General features: G+C 57.1%; 1 protein-coding gene across 1 annotated transcript; it reads left to right on the plus strand.

The window, feature by feature from the left end:
- Positions 1 to 885: 885 nt before the first annotated feature.
- Positions 886 to 6,050, plus strand: LOC121099664 (ras-related protein Rab-11A-like). The gene is made up of 5 exons (XM_040618889.1): positions 886 to 968; positions 4,412 to 4,607; positions 4,699 to 4,892; positions 4,979 to 5,059; positions 5,304 to 6,050. The coding sequence occupies exons 1-5, from the start codon at positions 929 to 931 to the stop codon at positions 5,441 to 5,443; spliced, it is 651 nt and encodes a 216-aa protein (XP_040474823.1). The 5' UTR covers positions 886 to 928; the 3' UTR covers positions 5,444 to 6,050.
- The last annotated feature ends 11,757 nt before the right edge of the window (positions 6,051 to 17,807 follow it).

Here is a 17,807-nt window from a genome sequence, read left to right on the forward strand (position 1 = left end):
CCCCACCCCCCGATGCCATGGTCCCCCTGTGCCTCCTCCTGGCCTGATGCCATGGTCCCCCCTGTGCCCCCCACCCCGATGCCATGGCCCCCCTGTGCTCCATCCTACCCTGGTGCCATGGTCCCCCTATGCCCTCTCCCAGCCCAATGACATGGTCCCCTTGCGCCCCCCCCAATGCTATGGTCCCCCTGTGCCCCCCCAGCCCTATTGCATGGTCCCCCTGCACCCCATCCCACGCTGGTGCCACGGTCCCCCTGTGTCCCCCCACCCTGATGCCATGGTCGCCCTGTGCCCCCTCCCAGCCTGATGCCACGGTCCCCCGCATCCCCTCCCCACACAGCCTTTCCCAGTCGCATCCCCACCCCCTCAGTGACTTATGGGGGCAGCGGGTGGTGGTTTATCAGCCCAGACGCTGCCTTGGCCTCAGCCAGTTCCCGACCCCCCCTTGGCCGTGGGCGAACTGGTGCTGGGTGCCCCACATCCCCCCTACTTCTGGGCACTTGCAAGATGCGTCAGCCCAGCTCCCATTTCATGTCAATGATTCTGCACCGAAAGCGTGACCGTGGCCGTGACCGCGGCCGTGGCCGTGACTGTGGCCATCCCGGTTGGTGGCACGCGTGGCTGTGACCTTTCCCTGCTGCTACACAGCGCTTTGCATGAGGACACCGGGGATGGGGAGGTGTAAGGAGGCCCAGAGCCCTCAGGCAAGTGGTGCTGAGCCCTGGCATCCCCTGCTGCATGCCTGCTCCGCCTCACCTGGCCCAGGTGAGCACACCTGGAGTGACGGGCAGCCCCGGCCACCAATGGGTGCAGGGGAGGAAGGGCTGTGGCCACCAATGGGTGCACAAGGGACAGCCCCTGCCAAGGCTGGATAAGGCCCGGAAATCCCAGTTTGCCCAGTGGGAGCAGGGCTGTGGTGCTGGGCGAGATGCGGGGCAAGGACGAGGAATACGACTACCTCTTCAAAGGTGGGTGTGATGAGCTGTGCACGGCCTCAGCTCCCTCCCTGCAGCTCCCTGGGGATGGAGCTGGAAGCTGGATTTGGGCTTGTACTGGGGTGTAACTGGAGCCCCCAGTGCTGGGGACCTGGGAGGGCGGGATGTTGGGGTGCTGGTGGTGGGTGTCGGTGATGCTGGGGCTCAGGGTGGAGTTAAAACGCTGCGATGGTCCGAGGGTCTGCGGCCGCTGGGTGTGAGCGGCTGTTTGTGGTCCCGGTGCTAATTAAAGCAGCTCGTTAATGCTGTGGGAAGAGGCTGGAGCCCTCAGCTGGGGGCAGCACCCAGGGGAGGGGTGGCCGTGGCAGGGTGCTGGGTGTCGGGGGGGGGGGCGGGCAGCGGTGAGAGCTGCTCCGTGCGGTGCTGAGGGTGCTGTGCTGGCCCCAGAGCCCCTCTGAGTGGGTTTGGGTGGTCTCCTCTGCGTGGCGTGGGGGGGGTGAAGATGCCGAGGGAGCGACCCCGAAAGGAAAAGCTGCGCTGTGGCTTGGCTGCGGTTAAGGGAAAGGATCCAGCGCTCCGGCATTGTCCTTCCCGGCGCTGGTGACCTCTCCGCTGCGCCAAGGCGATGGGGATGGGCCCTTGGAAATGTGACGTCGGTTTTCCTGGCCCAGTATCCCCTCGGAGCATCGCCATCCCAGTTGCCACCACGCCGGGTAGCCCTGCCATCAGCAGCTCTTCCCCCCCCCCCCCCCGCCTTGTGCCACAGCTGGGGGAAGCGAGGGGACAGCGGGGCAGCATCGCAGCTTCCTGGGAAATACCTGGGGGGAAAAAATACCTGGAAAACCAAACCAAAAAAAACCCTGGATTGAGCTCACCGTGAGCCATCCTCCCTCCGCAGCCCTGAGTAATTCCAGCCACCGACCTGTCGGGAGCCCCCGGCTCCTCGCGCACCTCCCCTGGCTCCTAAAATCCTCCTCCCTGGAGTTATTCTGGGACGTGGCGAGGAGGGACAGGCTGGGAGCGAGGTGCCGGGTGCCAGCGCATCCTTCCCTTCTCGCCCTGCTCCGAGGTGGCCCCGGCACAGTGTCCTCCCCTGTGCCCGTCCCTTCCCTGTCATCCCACAGGAGCCAGGGCTGCCGCGCTGGGCTCTGCGTCCCCCCTCCTTGGTCACCCGGGGGTCTCTGGAGTCCTTAAAACGAAGAGGACTTGGGGTGGAACGCGAGGTCTGCTCATCCCTCCCGAAGCAGGAGCGAAGTCCGAGCGGGATGAAGGGTTTAGGGACACGGAGCTGGGCCAGTGTTCCTTGGGCTTGGCTCTGCTGGGACCAGTTTCTGCCCCTGAGAAATGGGAGATGCTCAGCACCTGAAGCCACTTTATCCTGATTTCCACGGGGATGGGAGCGTCAGCTGCCTTCTCCTGCAAAGCGGGTGGCAAATTCCAGCTGTGCTCACGGGAAAGCCCTGGATGCTGCTGGAGGGGCTTGGGGTGGACGTGAAATGGCCCTGGGCATGGCCGCTTCTCGGACCCTTCCTCAGGGCCCCTGTGCGGAGCCCCAGGCTGTTCCCAGCCCCCTCGCTGGGGTGGGATGGGATGCGGCAGGGATGTCGCACCGCGGCTTGCACGATGCCCACTCCCCACTTTAAACAGCTCCCACTGCGTGTTCAGGGCGGCAGGTGGTTTTGTGCGTGGGGTGGAGGATGCTGCTCCAATCCCTCCCCCCCCTTCAAGCTCAGGGGGATGGGGCTGAGCTGTCCCCCCACTCTAGGACACCCTCGTGCATGCTGCTGGACCCCTGCCCCCTCCCTGGCATGGTGCGATGGCTGTGGGGGGCTGCGCGAGGTCAGTGTGCCACCGCGGGCTGGCTCTCCCCCTTCCTCCCTCCCCCAGTTTGCTTTCCTACAGCTTTCCTGTACCGAGATTTTAATTTTTATTTTTTTTTTTTGCAATGCAACACGGCATGCTCGTGCCTCAGTTTCCCCTGGCTGTACTTAGTGCTGCTTCCCGGCTGCGCTGCCATCCTGCCCCTGGGTCACAGAGGTGCTGGGGACCAGGGACCCCGGTACGGCCGGGGCTGGTGATGCAGCGGTTGAGCCGGGGGAAGTAGCAACTTCCCGTTGATTAAACGCCAAGCCCCGACCAAGGCGGCGATGCTCGGTGAGCGTTAATGAGGCTCAGTGAGCGTTAACGAGCCTGCCTCGTCACTGGCCTGCATTTTCCTACCGGTTTGTCCAGGATAGCCCAGACTGTCCCAGGCCTCCATTGGAGGAGCCACCCTTCCATCTTGCTAGCCACCCTTGATACTGGGATGGCCAGCAACGCTCCGGTGCCTTCCAGCTGCCTTCGGTGGTCACGAGGAGTTGCTCCGCAGGCTATTGGGCTTCTCGGAGCGGTGCCACTTGCTACCAGGGGTTTGGCGAGGGGGAAGGGAGCCAGGTCCCTCCCAGGGGGAGCTGATGGGGTAGGGGTCACCCATGGTGTGGAGCAACATCTTGGAAGCTGGTGGCTGCCGAGCCTTGCAGGAACGTAGATGCATCTTGCTGCCAAACACAGGGTGCTGTGCAGCCCGGGGGGGTGGGGGTGGGGGGGCACGGCGGCGTGCCATGGCTGGGGGTCCCTTGCTGGTGGTGTTGCCCCCCCTCCCCCCCGCGGAGCCATCTTTCTCCCCAGGGTGGTGGCTGGATGGTTGGGATCTTGGCCCTGCTGTTGTCTGGCCCTGGTGGGGGGATGTGTCCCCCAAGCTCACTCCCGGGAGGGTGGGCGAAGTGGAGCAGGCTGCACTTGAGGGCACCTGGAGTACGAACAGAAACGGCAGCGAGGGAATGTAAAAAAGAAAAAAAAAAATTTTGAAAAAAATCAAAGCCGGTTGAGTCATAAACTCAACAAACTTGATAGGGGAGCCGGGTGATAAAGCCTCCCCAGAGCCTGTTGCACCAGATTTTACAGGAACCATTCCAGTCCGGGGCAAGTAGAAAGTGCACTGAACTAGCCCACACCCAGGGACCTCCCGCGGACCAGCAGGAGGATGATGCTTTTGAGCCCAAGCCTCTAACTCCTCTTGTGCGTGTGCCCTTGGGGTTGGCGCTGGGCTGGAGAGAGAAGACCAAATCCTGCTCAGCACCTCCAGCCTGGCTGGCTCCGCACAGGTCCTGGCTCTGGGTTTTCTGCCCGATTTGCGTGCGCAGGTGCCTGTGGTGCCCCCCCACCCCCCTCCCCCCATCCCTGGTGCTGGGGTGGAAACGCACGGCAGCTCCCAGGAGATGGCAGGAATTTTCTCGAGGGGTCTTCACAGGTAGTGGCGGTGCTGCCAGGATGAGGGGAGGCTGCTGGTCCTGCATGCGGTGGGGGCTGTTGGGGAGGGGGTTTGCTGGGCTGGTGGGTACTGCAGGAGGCAAATGCCTTTGCTGGGTGTCTGGGGGGGGGGGGGCTGACGCTGTGCTTGTGACCCCCTCCCCCCCCCCCCCCCCCCCCCCCCCCAGTTGTGCTCATCGGGGACTCTGGGGTGGGGAAGAGCAACTTGCTGTCCCGCTTCACCCGCAACGAGTTCAACCTGGAGAGCAAGAGCACCATCGGCGTGGAGTTCGCCACGAGGAGCATCCAGGTGGACAACAAGACGGTGAAGGCTCAGATCTGGGACACGGCGGGGCAGGAGCGGTACCGGGCCATCACCTCAGCGTGAGTTTCCTTGCCCCCCCCCCCCCCGCCATGTCCCTCACCCAGAGCCCTGCTGTGACACCCCCCACCCCCCCAACTCAATGTCCCCCAGGTATTACCGAGGGGCGGTGGGAGCTCTGCTCGTCTACGACATCGCCAAGTACCTGACGTACGAGAACGCCGAGCGCTGGCTGAAGGAGCTGCAGGACCACGCCGATGCCAACATCGTCATCATGTTGGTGGGCAACAAGAGCGACCTGCGGCACCTGCGGGCTGTGCCCACCAATGAGGCCAGGAGCTTTGCAGGTATCTCCCCCATCCTGCCCTGTCCCGTCCCACCCCGGGGTGGCTTTGGCTGGTGGCACCTGCCTGAGCTCGCCCTGTCCTTGCAGAGAAGAACGGGCTGTCCTTCCTCGAGACATCGGCTCTGGACTCCACCAACGTGGAGACAGCTTTCCACAACATCCTTTCGGGTAAGGGGCAACCAGGAAGGACGGGGTGGGAAGGGATGGGGATGGTTTTGGATACTGGGTCCTGCTGGGGACCCTGGTTGTGCATCCCGGGGTCCTGCTCCCCTGGGTGGGGAGATAAAGGCATTTACACCCCTTGAGCTGTGTGTCTTGGGAGAGGGCAAGTCCCCCCCGTCCCGTCCCCCCCCCAAATATATACTTAAATAATTTTTCTTTTTTTTTTTTCTCCTTCTTTCTTTCCTGTCAGAAATCTACCGCATCGTGTCACAGAGGCAGATCACCGGGCAGCCGGAGTCAGAATTTGGCCCCACCACGACCATCGAGCCCATCCGGGTGCTGCCCACGCAGCAGGAGGGCAGGCAGGCACCCTGCTGCCAGAACATCTGAGCCCCCCGGGGTGCCCCCACCCTGAGACCCCCACCCCACCCCCTCAGCATCATGTTTCTCACCCTCTACCTGTGCTTGCTGCAGCCCCCACCCCCCTTTCCCACAACAGGGCGAGCTGGTGGCCGCTTCTGCATGGGCGCTCCTGTGTGCGCCATCGTGCTGCTCTCCTTGTGTTTGTGTAGGACCTACTGAAATGGGGCAGGGGGTAGGGAAGCAGCGGGGTCTCTCTCCTCTCTCCCCGTGGTTCGAGACATGCCATCCCCTCGTGTCCATGCTTCTTCTAGCCCTGAAGGTCCAATCACTGCATGTCCAAACAGCGTGACTCCCTTGTTTGGTGCCACGTTTCTGTGGCACCCCTGGGTGCAGCCCTTCGGGGCAGGGTGTGGGGGGGGGGGACACACATGCTGGCTGCACCTTTTTTTGTGCCTGGTGAAGCAGTAACGCAGCCAGTCGCACCCACTCCAGCAGCACCCAGGGCTGGGTGCACCTCTGGGTGCTGCTGGGGCACCTGGGGTGTGTGTGTGGGGGGTGACTCCCCCCACTCCTGCTTGGAGGGGCCGTGCAGGGGTTTGGAGCAAGGATGTGGGGGGACACATCCTTTGGGAGAGCCCCCAGGAGGGGACAAGGGGGGTGCTGGGGCTTTGGTGGGGGCAGGGATGTGATGCTGAGGGTGGGCATGTGATCCCTGCATGCACCTGGCTGGTACCAGCGCAGGGGGTCCCTGGGGTGGGGGCTGCAAGGAGTCTGGAACCTGCCCCACTCGTGGTTTTGTCACTGGTGGCCCCGTGGGCCAGCTTTGGGGACACGGCTGCCACTAGATGGAGCATCTGCTGCACCTACTGGGTGACAGTGGCCCACTCCTCCCAGTTGCCCAAAGGGCTGGGACAAACGGGGCTGAGCCCAGTGCTGCTGTCAGGGGTGATTGGCAGGTGTCAATCAAGGGTGTGTGTGTGCGCTTGGGAAAGCCTGTCTCTATTGACCCCAGTGCTGGGAGTGTGTCCCCCATCACAGCGGGGTGGGGGTCTCTGCCTCTCCATGGCTGCCCCGGGTCACCCCAGCCCACCCAGGGGCTGCGCCGGCAGGATCTGGGCCAGGGTCTTGCCTTGGGGACCAATTTATCCATGAAACAGGAATTTGAGCAAAAATTCCCCAAATAAAGGTGCTGCTGGAAGCGCTTGCTCTCTGTCTCTGCCCAGGGTCCTTCCTCGAGGCCAGCTCCAGCTGGGGCGCTGGGCAGCACCCCAAGTGATGAAGGGGGGGAGGGGGAGGAGGGGTGGGGAGGAAGGTGTGACCCTGGGTGAGGGGGTGTCTCGCTGGGCGGCTGCAGGGGAGACCTTGAAATTCAGGCTCTGAGGGGTGGGTTGGATCCTGCACAGGGGGTGCTGAGATGGCTGCGCCGTGGGGGTGCTGTCCCCCCTGGGCTTGAGGTTGCCCCCTTACCCCCCCCCAACCGCCACCACCCCCAATCACCCCAGCCCTGGCAGCATCATAACCTTGGCTCCAGCTACCCCGGTGCAGCGTGTCCGCGCACCACGGCACTGCTGCATCCCAGAGGCAGCATCACCCCTGGGCCAGCCGGACCCATCCTTGGCCACATCCCCGGTCCCTGTGGCTGGAGGGTGTCCTCAGGTGAGTGACAGTGTCCTCAGGTGAGTGACAGTTATTACCTGACCCAGCCGGACCAGCTGGCAGAGGCAAAGCTGCCCAGCATCACCCCCTCCCGCACCACCATCTGCCCACACCGAAACACGGTGCCAAGGGGTGATGTCAGCCCCGCCGCCGGGAGAGGTGGGTGCTGTGCGGGGGCAGGATGCTGCCCCTGGCACTGCGCAGCGTTGAGCCAAAGGTCCCTTGGGGCTCGCTGCCATCGGTCCTGCCATCCTGCCAGGTGCTGGCACACACACGCGGGATGATGAGCTCATTTAGGCCCGTGGAGATGCTTTCAGGCTTGGCAGCTTGGGTTTGGTCCAGGTTTGGTCCAGGTTTTCCAGCATTTCTACGATCTCTGCAGGAATGAAGCAGCGGGAAGGGTGAAGCCAGGCACGGGATGGCACGCAGGGCTCACGGACCCGGGACACGGGGAAGGGCAGCTGGCACAGGGGGGCTGAGCGTAATTAAGCCCGTGGCTTGATGAGGGACCCGCGGAGGAGGGGGCAGAAGGGGGTCATGGGCTGGCTGGGGGTCCCGTTCCCCACCGCCGCTCCCGGACCCCCCTCCTAAAGCGTGAACAGATAGAAACCAAAAGCAGCCACCAAGTTTCTTAAGTAATAATACTTTAATAAAATTAAGTTCTTAATGTAATTTAGCACATTTAATACATTAACCCTTTCCCTTCTTTGTTTTCTACAAGTTGTGCAACATCATTATTTTAATTTTTTATTTTATTTTAATTTTTTTTCCTTCTCCCCTTATACTATATGCCTCAAAACTCAGACAACGAGCCTAACTCTACTTCTATGTTCGGTTATATCTCTCTCTCAGGCTTTTATTTTTGCGTTAACGCCGGAGAGATGAAAAATACCTGGATGGAACATGTGATCGGTTTCCAATAGTAACAATCCCGACTACAGGTTTCCTATGACGTTAAAAGAAAAAAAAAAGGGGGGGGGGGGGGGGACGACGACCAAAAAAAAAAAAAAAAAAGAAATAAAAAAGGAAATACAACATAATAGGGAATGGATTTTCAATGGAAGGGCCACACAGTCAGGATGGCCAGGATAAAACCGGGCAACTCTGTGGCTGGCTGGCTCAGCGCGAGGTTGGGAATCCCGACAGCGCCCGGATCCGTGGGGAAAGCGGATACACACAAACTTGTACAGCGTTTTGGAGCGAGGACGAGAGAAAGCGAAGGTGGTAGCGGTCAAGCAAAAAGCCATGAAGGGTTGGCGGGGGGGCTGAGCTCCCCTGGCAGCCTCCGCTGTGTGGGTACCGGGCCCCGGAGGTTTGGGGTTCCTTTTAGCTCCTGTTTTAACGGGGGAAATCCCACCAGAGCTGCTTTGCCAGAGTCCCAACGGCAGCAAGCCGGAGCCTGGATCTCTTTGATACCGGAGGAAAACCTCTGCAGCCCCAAAGGCTCCCAACCGTTGCAGCCAGATGCCTGGGGGGCTGCTCTGGGCATCCCTGGGGATTTTCCTGGCTCACCTGGGGCTGGGATCAGAGCCGGCTCCGTGGCCAGACCCGCTAGTTTGGGATTTGCCAGCGCTCATGCCCGCTGCCTTTCATGTTTGCTTAACGCTGCTTTTGGCCCAGGAGCAGATCCTCAATTGCAAAACAGGATCCGGCCCCGGATTTTATAATTTTTTTTCCCCCCCCTTTTTTTTTTAAATGATTATCTTTGACCAGAATTCATAAGGAAAAAGGGAAAAAAAACCCCTGCTGATCGTTTTGTAGACGAGCAAAGCAGCCTGCGACCGCGTTTCTCCATCCCAGCTCCTGGGAGCCGAGAGATCTCCGCAGCCACGACGTGCTGCTCCGTCTCGCCGCTCCGTTTCTCTGCAACTTGTTTCAAAAGCATCATCGCAAGACCAGAAAACACGTTCTGCCATCAGCTGCCTGGTAAACTGGTGCCACCATTGGAGGGTGACTTCATTAGTATTATTATTTTTTTTTAATTTTTTTTTTAATCCCTGCACAGGCACCAATGGAACAACTCCAGATTTTACATTAGTGTCACTTTACCGGGGGTGACTTTCAATTTGCTCCATTAGCAGCCCTGAAGCAATGCTGGAGTGGATCCAGCGGATCACCGCAGCCTGCCAGGGCTGAAGTGACTTCAGATTCCCGAAGAGTAACCCCATTGAAATCAGGGGTGAGTCACACGGGAGTAAAGGCAGGAGCACCGTCCCCAGCCCTCAAACTGAAGTCAGCCCAGCCCAATCACGGCTGGATTTTCCACCAGGTCAACAGACAGCAGAAGGTGACTCTGAGTTTCTACAGGACGTGAAAACCCACAATAAAATACAGAGATTGCTCCCTAACATCCTAGAAAGGTTTTTGGAAGAACCAGCCCATCCTGGCTCTGCTCTTGCCGGTGCTGGCACCAAGGAAACCTCGCTGCGGGCTCAGCAGAGGCAGGATGGGACCCCACTAGCAGTATACAAGTTACTATAAAGTGCATCCACTCTCCAGTCCAGGGCATCACTGTACAATGTCAATCACTGACTCTTCTTCAAGTATCAAAACCCAAAACAAATGAGGTAAAAACAAAAACGAAAAGAGCAAACAGGCCGCCTCGCCGCCCCTGCGGGGAAGGACCGGGTGCTTTGATTCCACCAAGCACGAACCCCTCCGAAAGCGTGGCAGACGTGGCGCCCGCGCTTTCCGGAGCGGGGAGGGTCCCGTGGCGTCACCTCCGATTCACAGTGCTATACGCAGAAACCGAATGAGAACTGTCTTCGCTTCCTGTCCTAACCTATTGCATGGCTTTGCTGAATGAATGCTGGTGAGCGGCGCCGGGCGAGGGGATGAGGGGCAGCCGCTGCGTGTCTCGAAGGCTTTGGGATCCTTGCGGATGCTCCACGACATCCCTGGGTTCGCTACGGCCGAGCCACGACACGAAGGATTAGGAGCAAAAGCTAAACCCAGAGGTAACCGCCTTGCACAACGCTCTGCTTCTCTAAGAAGAACGGAGTTGACGCTAGGTCATTTATTTTTTTTTTTAATCGAGTTCTAGCATGTAAACGGTGATTTTGGTGCAGCGAAAAGCAGTCACCGACGCTCCGGAGAAAAGCGCTGGCCTGGTTTTGAAACGTTAAGGACCAAGGTTTAACCCGCCGGGGCCGGGGCTGTGCCGAACTGCCCCAAGCGCCTCTGCCACCAGCAAAAAAGCTCCCCGCCACGCCGACGGAGCCACCGCCCCAACCTTGGCACCCAAACGCTGGTCCCCCGCCTCAGGCGCCCACTGCGAGGGTTTGGGCGTCTGGTTGAGAACAGCCTCCAGCCTTCTCCTTCGCTTTGGCAGCCAAAAAACCCAGGCGCTCGCCATGGATGCCACCCTCCTGCGAGCAGGATGGCGCAGGCTCAGGGATGCCATGGTCCCGCACGGCCACGGGAAGGACCAGGGGAGCTTTTTTGCAAATATTTCACCTGTGGCACCGGCACTCGTACTGGCTGAGTATAAAATCCCTTTACGGGAGCATCCGGCATGGCAAACACCCCCAACGAGCCAAATCAGACATCCTGAAAGATGCCGGTTGCTGAACAAGCGAGCCAAGGGCGCGCATCGTCTCCCTGGTGCAACGCTTCCTCACCGGCTTGAGATATAACCAAAAACCCAACGACGACGACGATGACGACAACGAAAAAGGGAACAAACCAAACCCTAATGTCCTATGTCCACTGCCCAGCTCCGAGGGCAGAAAGCCTAACCCACGGCCCCGGAGGAGCGCCGGAGCCCCGCGCCATCACGCCAGCACCTCGCTGCCCTCCAGCTCCGTCCGTCACGTTACGAGAGGGGAGTTCATCCAATTTTCCTTTCCTTCGCTTTCCCACGCAGGGACGGGGGTCCCAGCCGCGCGTCACGGGGACCTGCCGACCCCTTCGGTGCTCGGAGAAGTTCAAAAAAGCAAGAACAGCACAAGAAAAGCAACAGCAACTGGGTTGTTGTTTTTTTTTTTTAACCTTTTTCTTTCTGAAATTTCATGCTCCAAGCCCTGAGGGTGGAGGTCAGAATAAGGCAAAAATAACAGCCTAAAACTTTCTTATTTTGTTCAGTGACTAGCCAAATCCTTATATTTTTATTAAAAAAGCAACATAAAAACCCAAAAGTATCTTTTTAAAAAAATACATATTATTAGATCCCTTCTTTTTTTTTTTTTTTCTTTTTTTTTTTCCCCCTCTATAAAAATAACTTCAGGACTTTGATTGACAGAAGGTACCAGTCGGTGGTCTCTTATTTTGTTAGGCTTTCGTTCGTTTATTTGTTTGCTTCAGAAAAATAGTACCAAAAAAAGATGGAATTTCTGGGGAAGTTAAAAATGATAGCTGATCTCGTTTACAAGTTTATTTTACATTCTGCTCTGTCTGGGATCACTTGGATCTACTATAGATTAAACAATATGGATAGCATCTACTATTTGAACTAGTTAATTTTATTTTAATCTTTACTCTAGGATTATATGAAATAAATTTGAATGTTTATTATTATTAACTTTTTTTTTAATACCCATCAACTCAAAATTTTTTTTTTCTTCTTCTTCTCCTTTTTGGTTAAAAACAAACAAACAAACAAAAACAAAATTATTTTAAAATGCTTCTTTGAAAGGCAACAGAGCAGAAGCATCCCCCACCTTCCTGCTGCTTTGGGAAGGGGAGCGGGACAAGGGCTGGCGGCGTGGGGGGGGTCCGGGACCCCCCGCGCTCCCCAGCCCATGGGGAGGTTGAGGGTGCTCAGCTTGTCTTGCAAAGCACCTCCTTGGGCCTAATCCTGCAAAACCCCCGGGGCTGTGGCCGGAGCTAAGTGCCAGCTTTATGGCTTTCCTGGATTAAAGCAGGTGCTTGGCGAACCCCGAGCCTCGCCGGCGGAAAGCGGGGTGCTCCAGGCTCCAGGCTTCCTTACACCGGTCGTCTGGCACAAGACGTGCCCACGCTGGCTTAAGGGGGGGGAGCAGAAAGGGTGACATCTCCCTGCCTAGGATGGGTGGAAGGTGGGCAGGAGCTCTGCACCAGCTGCCCCATCCCCTGGCTGCTCAGAGCCCCAGGTCCCGCGCAAGCCCCTCGATCCCAAAAAAATTAAAAGACGATGGTGGATGGTTGCAACTGAACGATGGGACAAAATATTCCCGTTCTTGCAGCCCGCTCTGCTAAAGGAACGGAGCCAAAGCCTCAAGGGAGGCAAGGGATGGCAACCACCCACGCTCCCGGCCCGGGGTGGGGGTCCGAGCTGGCACCGGCTGGGGTCCCTCCCGTCGAGGCTGCGGGCAAGACCCTAAATCCTCTCGCCTCCAACAAGCAGCAGTTTTAGGCAGGGCTCCACGACACCCCACTGCGACCCGCTGTGCCGGCTCCCTGGGATGGGACGGGGCTCGTCGTCAGCGGGAGGAAGGCTGAGGAGGGGGGTAACGCCAGCTTTGCTTTGAGAGCCCCCACGCTCCTGCCCCCCCCCCCCCTCAAGAAACCCCGGCCAGAGCAAACCATCATCACCCAGTGCCTGCCCTGGGTGCTGGGTGGGAGCTGGACCCCCCCTGGAGCAGCCCATGGGAGTCAGGACCCCCCCGGGACCCCCATGGAGTCCATGGGAGCCAGACCCCCAGGGAGCCCATAGGAGCTGGACCCCCAGGCAGCCCATGGGAGCCGGGACCACCAGGGAGTCCATGGGAGCTGGGACCACCAGGGACCCCATGGGAGCCGGGACCACCAGGGAAGCCCATGGGAGCCAGGACCACCAGGGAAGCCCATGGGAGCCAGGACCCCCCAGGGACCCCATGGGAGCCGGGACCCCCAGGGACCCCATGGGAGCCAGGACCACCAGGGAAGCCCATGGGAGCCAGGACCACCAGGGAACCCATGGGAGCCAGGACCCCTGGGGAAGCCCATGGGAGCCAGGACCCCCAGGGCAGCCTATGGCAGCCAGGACCCCCGGGAGCCCCGGGGAGTCCATGGGAGCCAGGACCCTTGGGGACCCCCAGGGACCCATGGGAGCCAAACCCCCAGGGAGCCCATGGGAGCTGGACCCCCAGGGAGCCCACAGATGCGAGGGATGCGCTGAAGCCCGGCGCTGGGTGATGCTGCTGACAGACCCCCGAGCCCCCACCCGGGGGGTCTCCGCAGCCAGGGCCTGACCCCACAGAGCCGTTTCAGCGTGCTCAGCCCGCGACCCCCCTTGCAAAGGGATTGTCAAGACAGAGCAACCACAGGACGGGGGCTTCAAAATGACCACACGGGCTTTGATTCATAGTGGTTTTGTTTTTTTTCTCTTCTACTTCTCTGGTTTTTAATTACCTTTTTTCTTTTTTTTCTTTTTTTTAAATACATCCAACTGTGTTAATTTCTTATTTCTGGAAAGGGCTATCTGCACCATAACTATCACCTTTTACATACACACACGCACACACAAAAAAGGAAACATATATTAAAAACACTTTTTAAGCAATACTCTGGATACAAATGTATTTTTTAACCTACATATATTCTAAACCTTCTAAACTTTTAAGGATCACTTTATCATAAAATAAAATATCCTTTTTTCTTATAATAAATTACCTAATAAAAAGTATTTTTATTAGCCCAGTTCCTTGCTACATTTACATGTAATAAATGCATTTATTAAAATAGAATATTAAATTATAAAGAAATGTTCTAATTTTAAAATCTTAGTCTTTTTTTCCCTCCTCTCTCTCTCTTTAAAAAACACCAGTAAATGCATCAAAATAAACCCTTCAAATACCAAATAAACAGGTTGGAGCATTTTGATTTAAGAGGTTCACAATATTAACAGTCTGAGCCTTTGTATGGATGGAGATTATTTTTTTTTTAAGAAAGAAAGAAAAGAGAAAAAAATAATAGATATCCCTCCAGCTGAAAAATACTTTTGCAAATGGGAGCTAGGACAAGATATTTTTATAGTATCTCCTCATTAAATATAAATCCAATTTTGGTTCTTTTTTTTTTTTCTTTTGTTATGTATTATAATACATACTATTCTCTATATAATTTATGTCGATGAGGATGACATCACAGCATGATATTACTTTATCCCTCCGTTTCCCTTTGTTACGTTTTGTCACCCTCTCCCCCGCATCGTCCCTTCTCCAGGAGTCCCTGTCCCCGTCGCAGCAGCTCGCAAGCACCGGCCGAAGATGCGGCAGGTTTCGGGGGACGTGGCAGAGCAGCGCAGGCAGCACCCCAAAACTCCCCTGCTCAGCACCCCGCCGCCACCCATCCGTGCCCTGGCCAGGACCGGGGAGCCCCGGCTCCCACAGCTCTGCCCGGGAGGTCACCATCACAAGGAAAGGTCGCAGGATGAGTCCCAAATTCAGCGAAGCACCACAGCCCCCCACTTTCTTGGTTTTAGCAAGTGCCGAAGCCGGCTGAGGTTTGGCAAAGCACGTCCGTACATCCCGGCGGCGCACCCAGCACCGAATCGGTCCCGGTTTTGGCCAGGTCTGCTCCATTCCCCCACGGGTCTGCTGCTGCGCGGCCCCAGAAGCCCCCTGCTAACAGCTCAGCACCTTCCAATGCGGCTCTGCTCCGAGCCCCCTGGGTTTTTGGGGACCTGCCCTCCACCCCACTGCTCGTGCCCTCGACGGCCGTGCCACCCGCCTCGCAAAGCGCCCGGATACAGCTCAGCCCTGTGGCAGGATGAGTGCCCGGGGGGGAGGCACGACACACTGCCACTCGGGCATGGCAAGTCACAGGCGGGTCCTCAGCCGGCTGCCCACCCTGGCCTCACCGTCCCCACGGCAGATGGAAACCCTCGGGGGAACAACCCGCTCCCCTGCCTGGCCAGCAGCACCCAGGGGATACCAGCAGCACCCCTCGGCACTGGGCCACCCACGAGGTGTGGAGGATCCATCCATCCCAGGATGGAGCATCCCGAGGACCAGGCTCCCTGCGAGGCTTTTTGCTGCTCCTTAAACCAGAGGAAGGGAGAACCGGGCGGCTCGGCAAGACTCGGCACCGCGTGCCTCCCCCTCCCCGGGCGCAAGCAGGGTGCCCCCACCTCAATTCAGCACCCCGAAAGGATTTATCCCACGGAGTTGTGGGAGGGATGCTCAGGGCAGGTGATGCCAGCCAGGTTTAGCCTGGCTTGCTGCAAGGTGGGTCACCAAAGGCATCCCTGCAGGGGGGGAGGGGAGGAGGAAAGCACAACCGTTGCACGGGGGGACCCCCCCCCCCCAGCTCAGAGCTGGCTGAGAAGGGCAGGGGTGCAGGGAGGAGGGGTCTGTCTATAGTTAACGTTATTGCTGGTGAATTAGACCAACAAGCCATTTTTAGTCACCTATCAAGGAAGATACAAGTCAGAGCAAATAGTTAAGGTCATGGGCATTTTTCTCGTTTTTTGTTTTTATTTTTTTTTTTTTAAGATTTTTATATATATACATATATTTAAAAAGAGAGAAAAAAAAAAAAAAAAAAAGTTACGCAAATTTGTTGTTTTAAGCCCCGCAACCGGGCTCCCCTAGGATGCTAAAACAGGCAGGGCCCGGGACTGCCGCTCTCTGGGTGCCCCCGACGGCCTGGGGGGTGGCGGGGGCCGCAGCTCCCCCACACTGCCCGAGCCCCCCCGTGCAGCCCCCTTCTCGGGCCAGAGGTAGCTCTCGGTGCGTTTACAGCGCCTGTTTTTCTTTCTTCCAAAGTTGCTACATCAAAATATGGAGGGGGGGTGGGTTACGGGGGAAAGCAGGGGAAAAGGAGAACTCAAAATAAAACAGGGGCTGAAATACTTCTATTCATTTTAAACTAGAACTGCTACATCAAGCTTTCTTTTAATATATATGTATATGTATATATATATGTGTATATATATATATATAAAGGTTATTGGAACTGAAGATTTTATTAAAGGCCAACTTGGAGACTTGAGTAGGAACCTCATCTGCAGAGGGGGGCACGGGCAGCCCCCCCCCTCCGGTTCCGATCAGCAAGCATGGACGTTTGTTTGGGTCATTATTCCTTTTTTTTTTCTGTTTTTTTTTGTTGTTGTTTTTTTTTTTTTTTTTTAAATCAGCGTGGTTTTTTTTAAACTTATTTTTATAAAAAAAGAAAGGTTGTTCTTTTTTTCTCTAACATTTTTTTCAGCATGCAGGAGGCTTTTACATCGTTTTTCGCTTGTTAAGGTAAGGGAGGAGATAAAAGGAGCGGAGAAGAGCCCCCCTTACCTTCCCCCCTTCCCCACTCCCTAGGGTCAGTGCTAGAATAAGGTCCCCCCCCCACCCCAGGTCCCCTCCCTCCCCGACACGGGTGTCTCCTTCCCCGCCCTCCCGCCCCCGCCCCCGCTCCCCCCCCACCTCTTCACAACCTGGCCATCAAATAAAGACATTGATCAAAAACTTGCTCACATTACCACGAACAGACTCCACTCAGCCAAGAACGACTAGTCACCCAACTAACACAGCGGCCCCGGGGGACGCGGCCAGGGAAGCATTTGCCATTTTGCAGTTTCCAGCTAAATCCCCTCTTACCAACACCAACATTTCCGAACGCCCCTTCGAAGGGTGTTTGGATCCCCCCCTGCCCGTCCCGCAACCCCCCCCCCCCCCCCCCCTCCCTCCCAGCTCTTGCCCCGACCACTCTCTCGACATCAGCGGGAGAACTTTGCACAATGAACGGGTAAAACAGAACCCTGGGGGGGAAGGGGGGACACAAGGAGGTGGTGGTGTGCGTGGGGAGGGGAGAGGTTACCGCTCAGGGAACAGGATCGTTCCCCCTCTCCCTTCCCCTTCTTTTACTGGGACCAAGCTGAAGCCAGATTTTGGACGAGAACTGGGCCAGTTTTAGAAAGGAGGTGGCCAGAGCTGGCCAAGGCTCGCGAGCCTCTGCCAAAGGCCACGCTTCCACGGCGGGGAAGAGGGGGGAAGATGGCTTTCACATCCGTGCCCTGGGACAGCAGCGGGGCGCAGAGGCTTTGGGAGCTTGGCTGGCCAGCACCCCCAGCCCTCCGTCACCCCATGGCTCCCCCACACAGCACCCACACCGGCGGGTCCAAATGACGGCGCCTTCCCCCGGGAAGCGCTCGCATCCCGACCCGGTCCCGGTGCACACCAGAGCCGGGAGAACCAAGCGGCCGGAGATTTCTTAAAGCTTTGGGGAGGAGGCGAGTACAAATTCGACCTGACAGTGTCCCTTTAGCACAGCATTAATTATTTTTTCTTTTTCTTTTTTTTTTTCTTTGAAAACTTTTTTCCAAAACATCAGCATCCACTACAGAGCCTAGGAACGTCGTCCACCCCTCCATCTACGTCTTGCCCCTACGTAATATTTTACCGTTGATGCAAAATGGTTGGAGGCACATCATTTCACGCCCCTCCACCCGATATCTGAAGATCAGAAAATGGATCTTTATCGACGCAGAGCACCGGAGCAGCCTGTCCCGAGAGTGGCCGGCTCAGCCTCTCCTCCGGTGACCGAGGATGGCTCAAGCGGACCATACCGGGATGGAGGCAGCAACCGGGAGCAAGCAGCAGCAAACCGAGCAGAAGAGGGGATGTTCCCAGGAACATTATTACGATGAAAATAAAGTCTCCTGTAACTGAAGGGAAAAAAAAAAAATCTCAGGCGATTTTTTTTTCCATTTTTTTTTTTTGTTTTTTTTTTTGTGGTTTTTTTTTTGGGTGTGGTTTTTTTTTTTTTGTTGCTGTAGAACTGTCTCTGCCAAGTTGTGAAACTTGTTGGTTCAGTTCTAAATCAGGGTCCAGGATCTGTGAGC

This window comes from Falco naumanni, chromosome 20, assembly GCF_017639655.2.
Source record: "Falco naumanni isolate bFalNau1 chromosome 20, bFalNau1.pat, whole genome shotgun sequence".
In the NCBI taxonomy this organism is placed as follows: domain Eukaryota; kingdom Metazoa; phylum Chordata; class Aves; order Falconiformes; family Falconidae; genus Falco; species Falco naumanni.

Coding starts and splice junctions, on each gene's coding strand:
- LOC121099664 (XM_040618889.1), top strand. CDS start 929: ATGCGGGGCAAGGACGAGGAATACGACTACCTCTTCAAAG. Junction 969..4,411: donor ATACGACTACCTCTTCAAAG/GTGGGTGTGATG, acceptor CCCCCCCCCCAG/TTGTGCTCATCGGGGACTCT. Junction 5,060..5,303: donor TTTCCACAACATCCTTTCGG/GTAAGGGGCAAC, acceptor CTTTCCTGTCAG/AAATCTACCGCATCGTGTCA.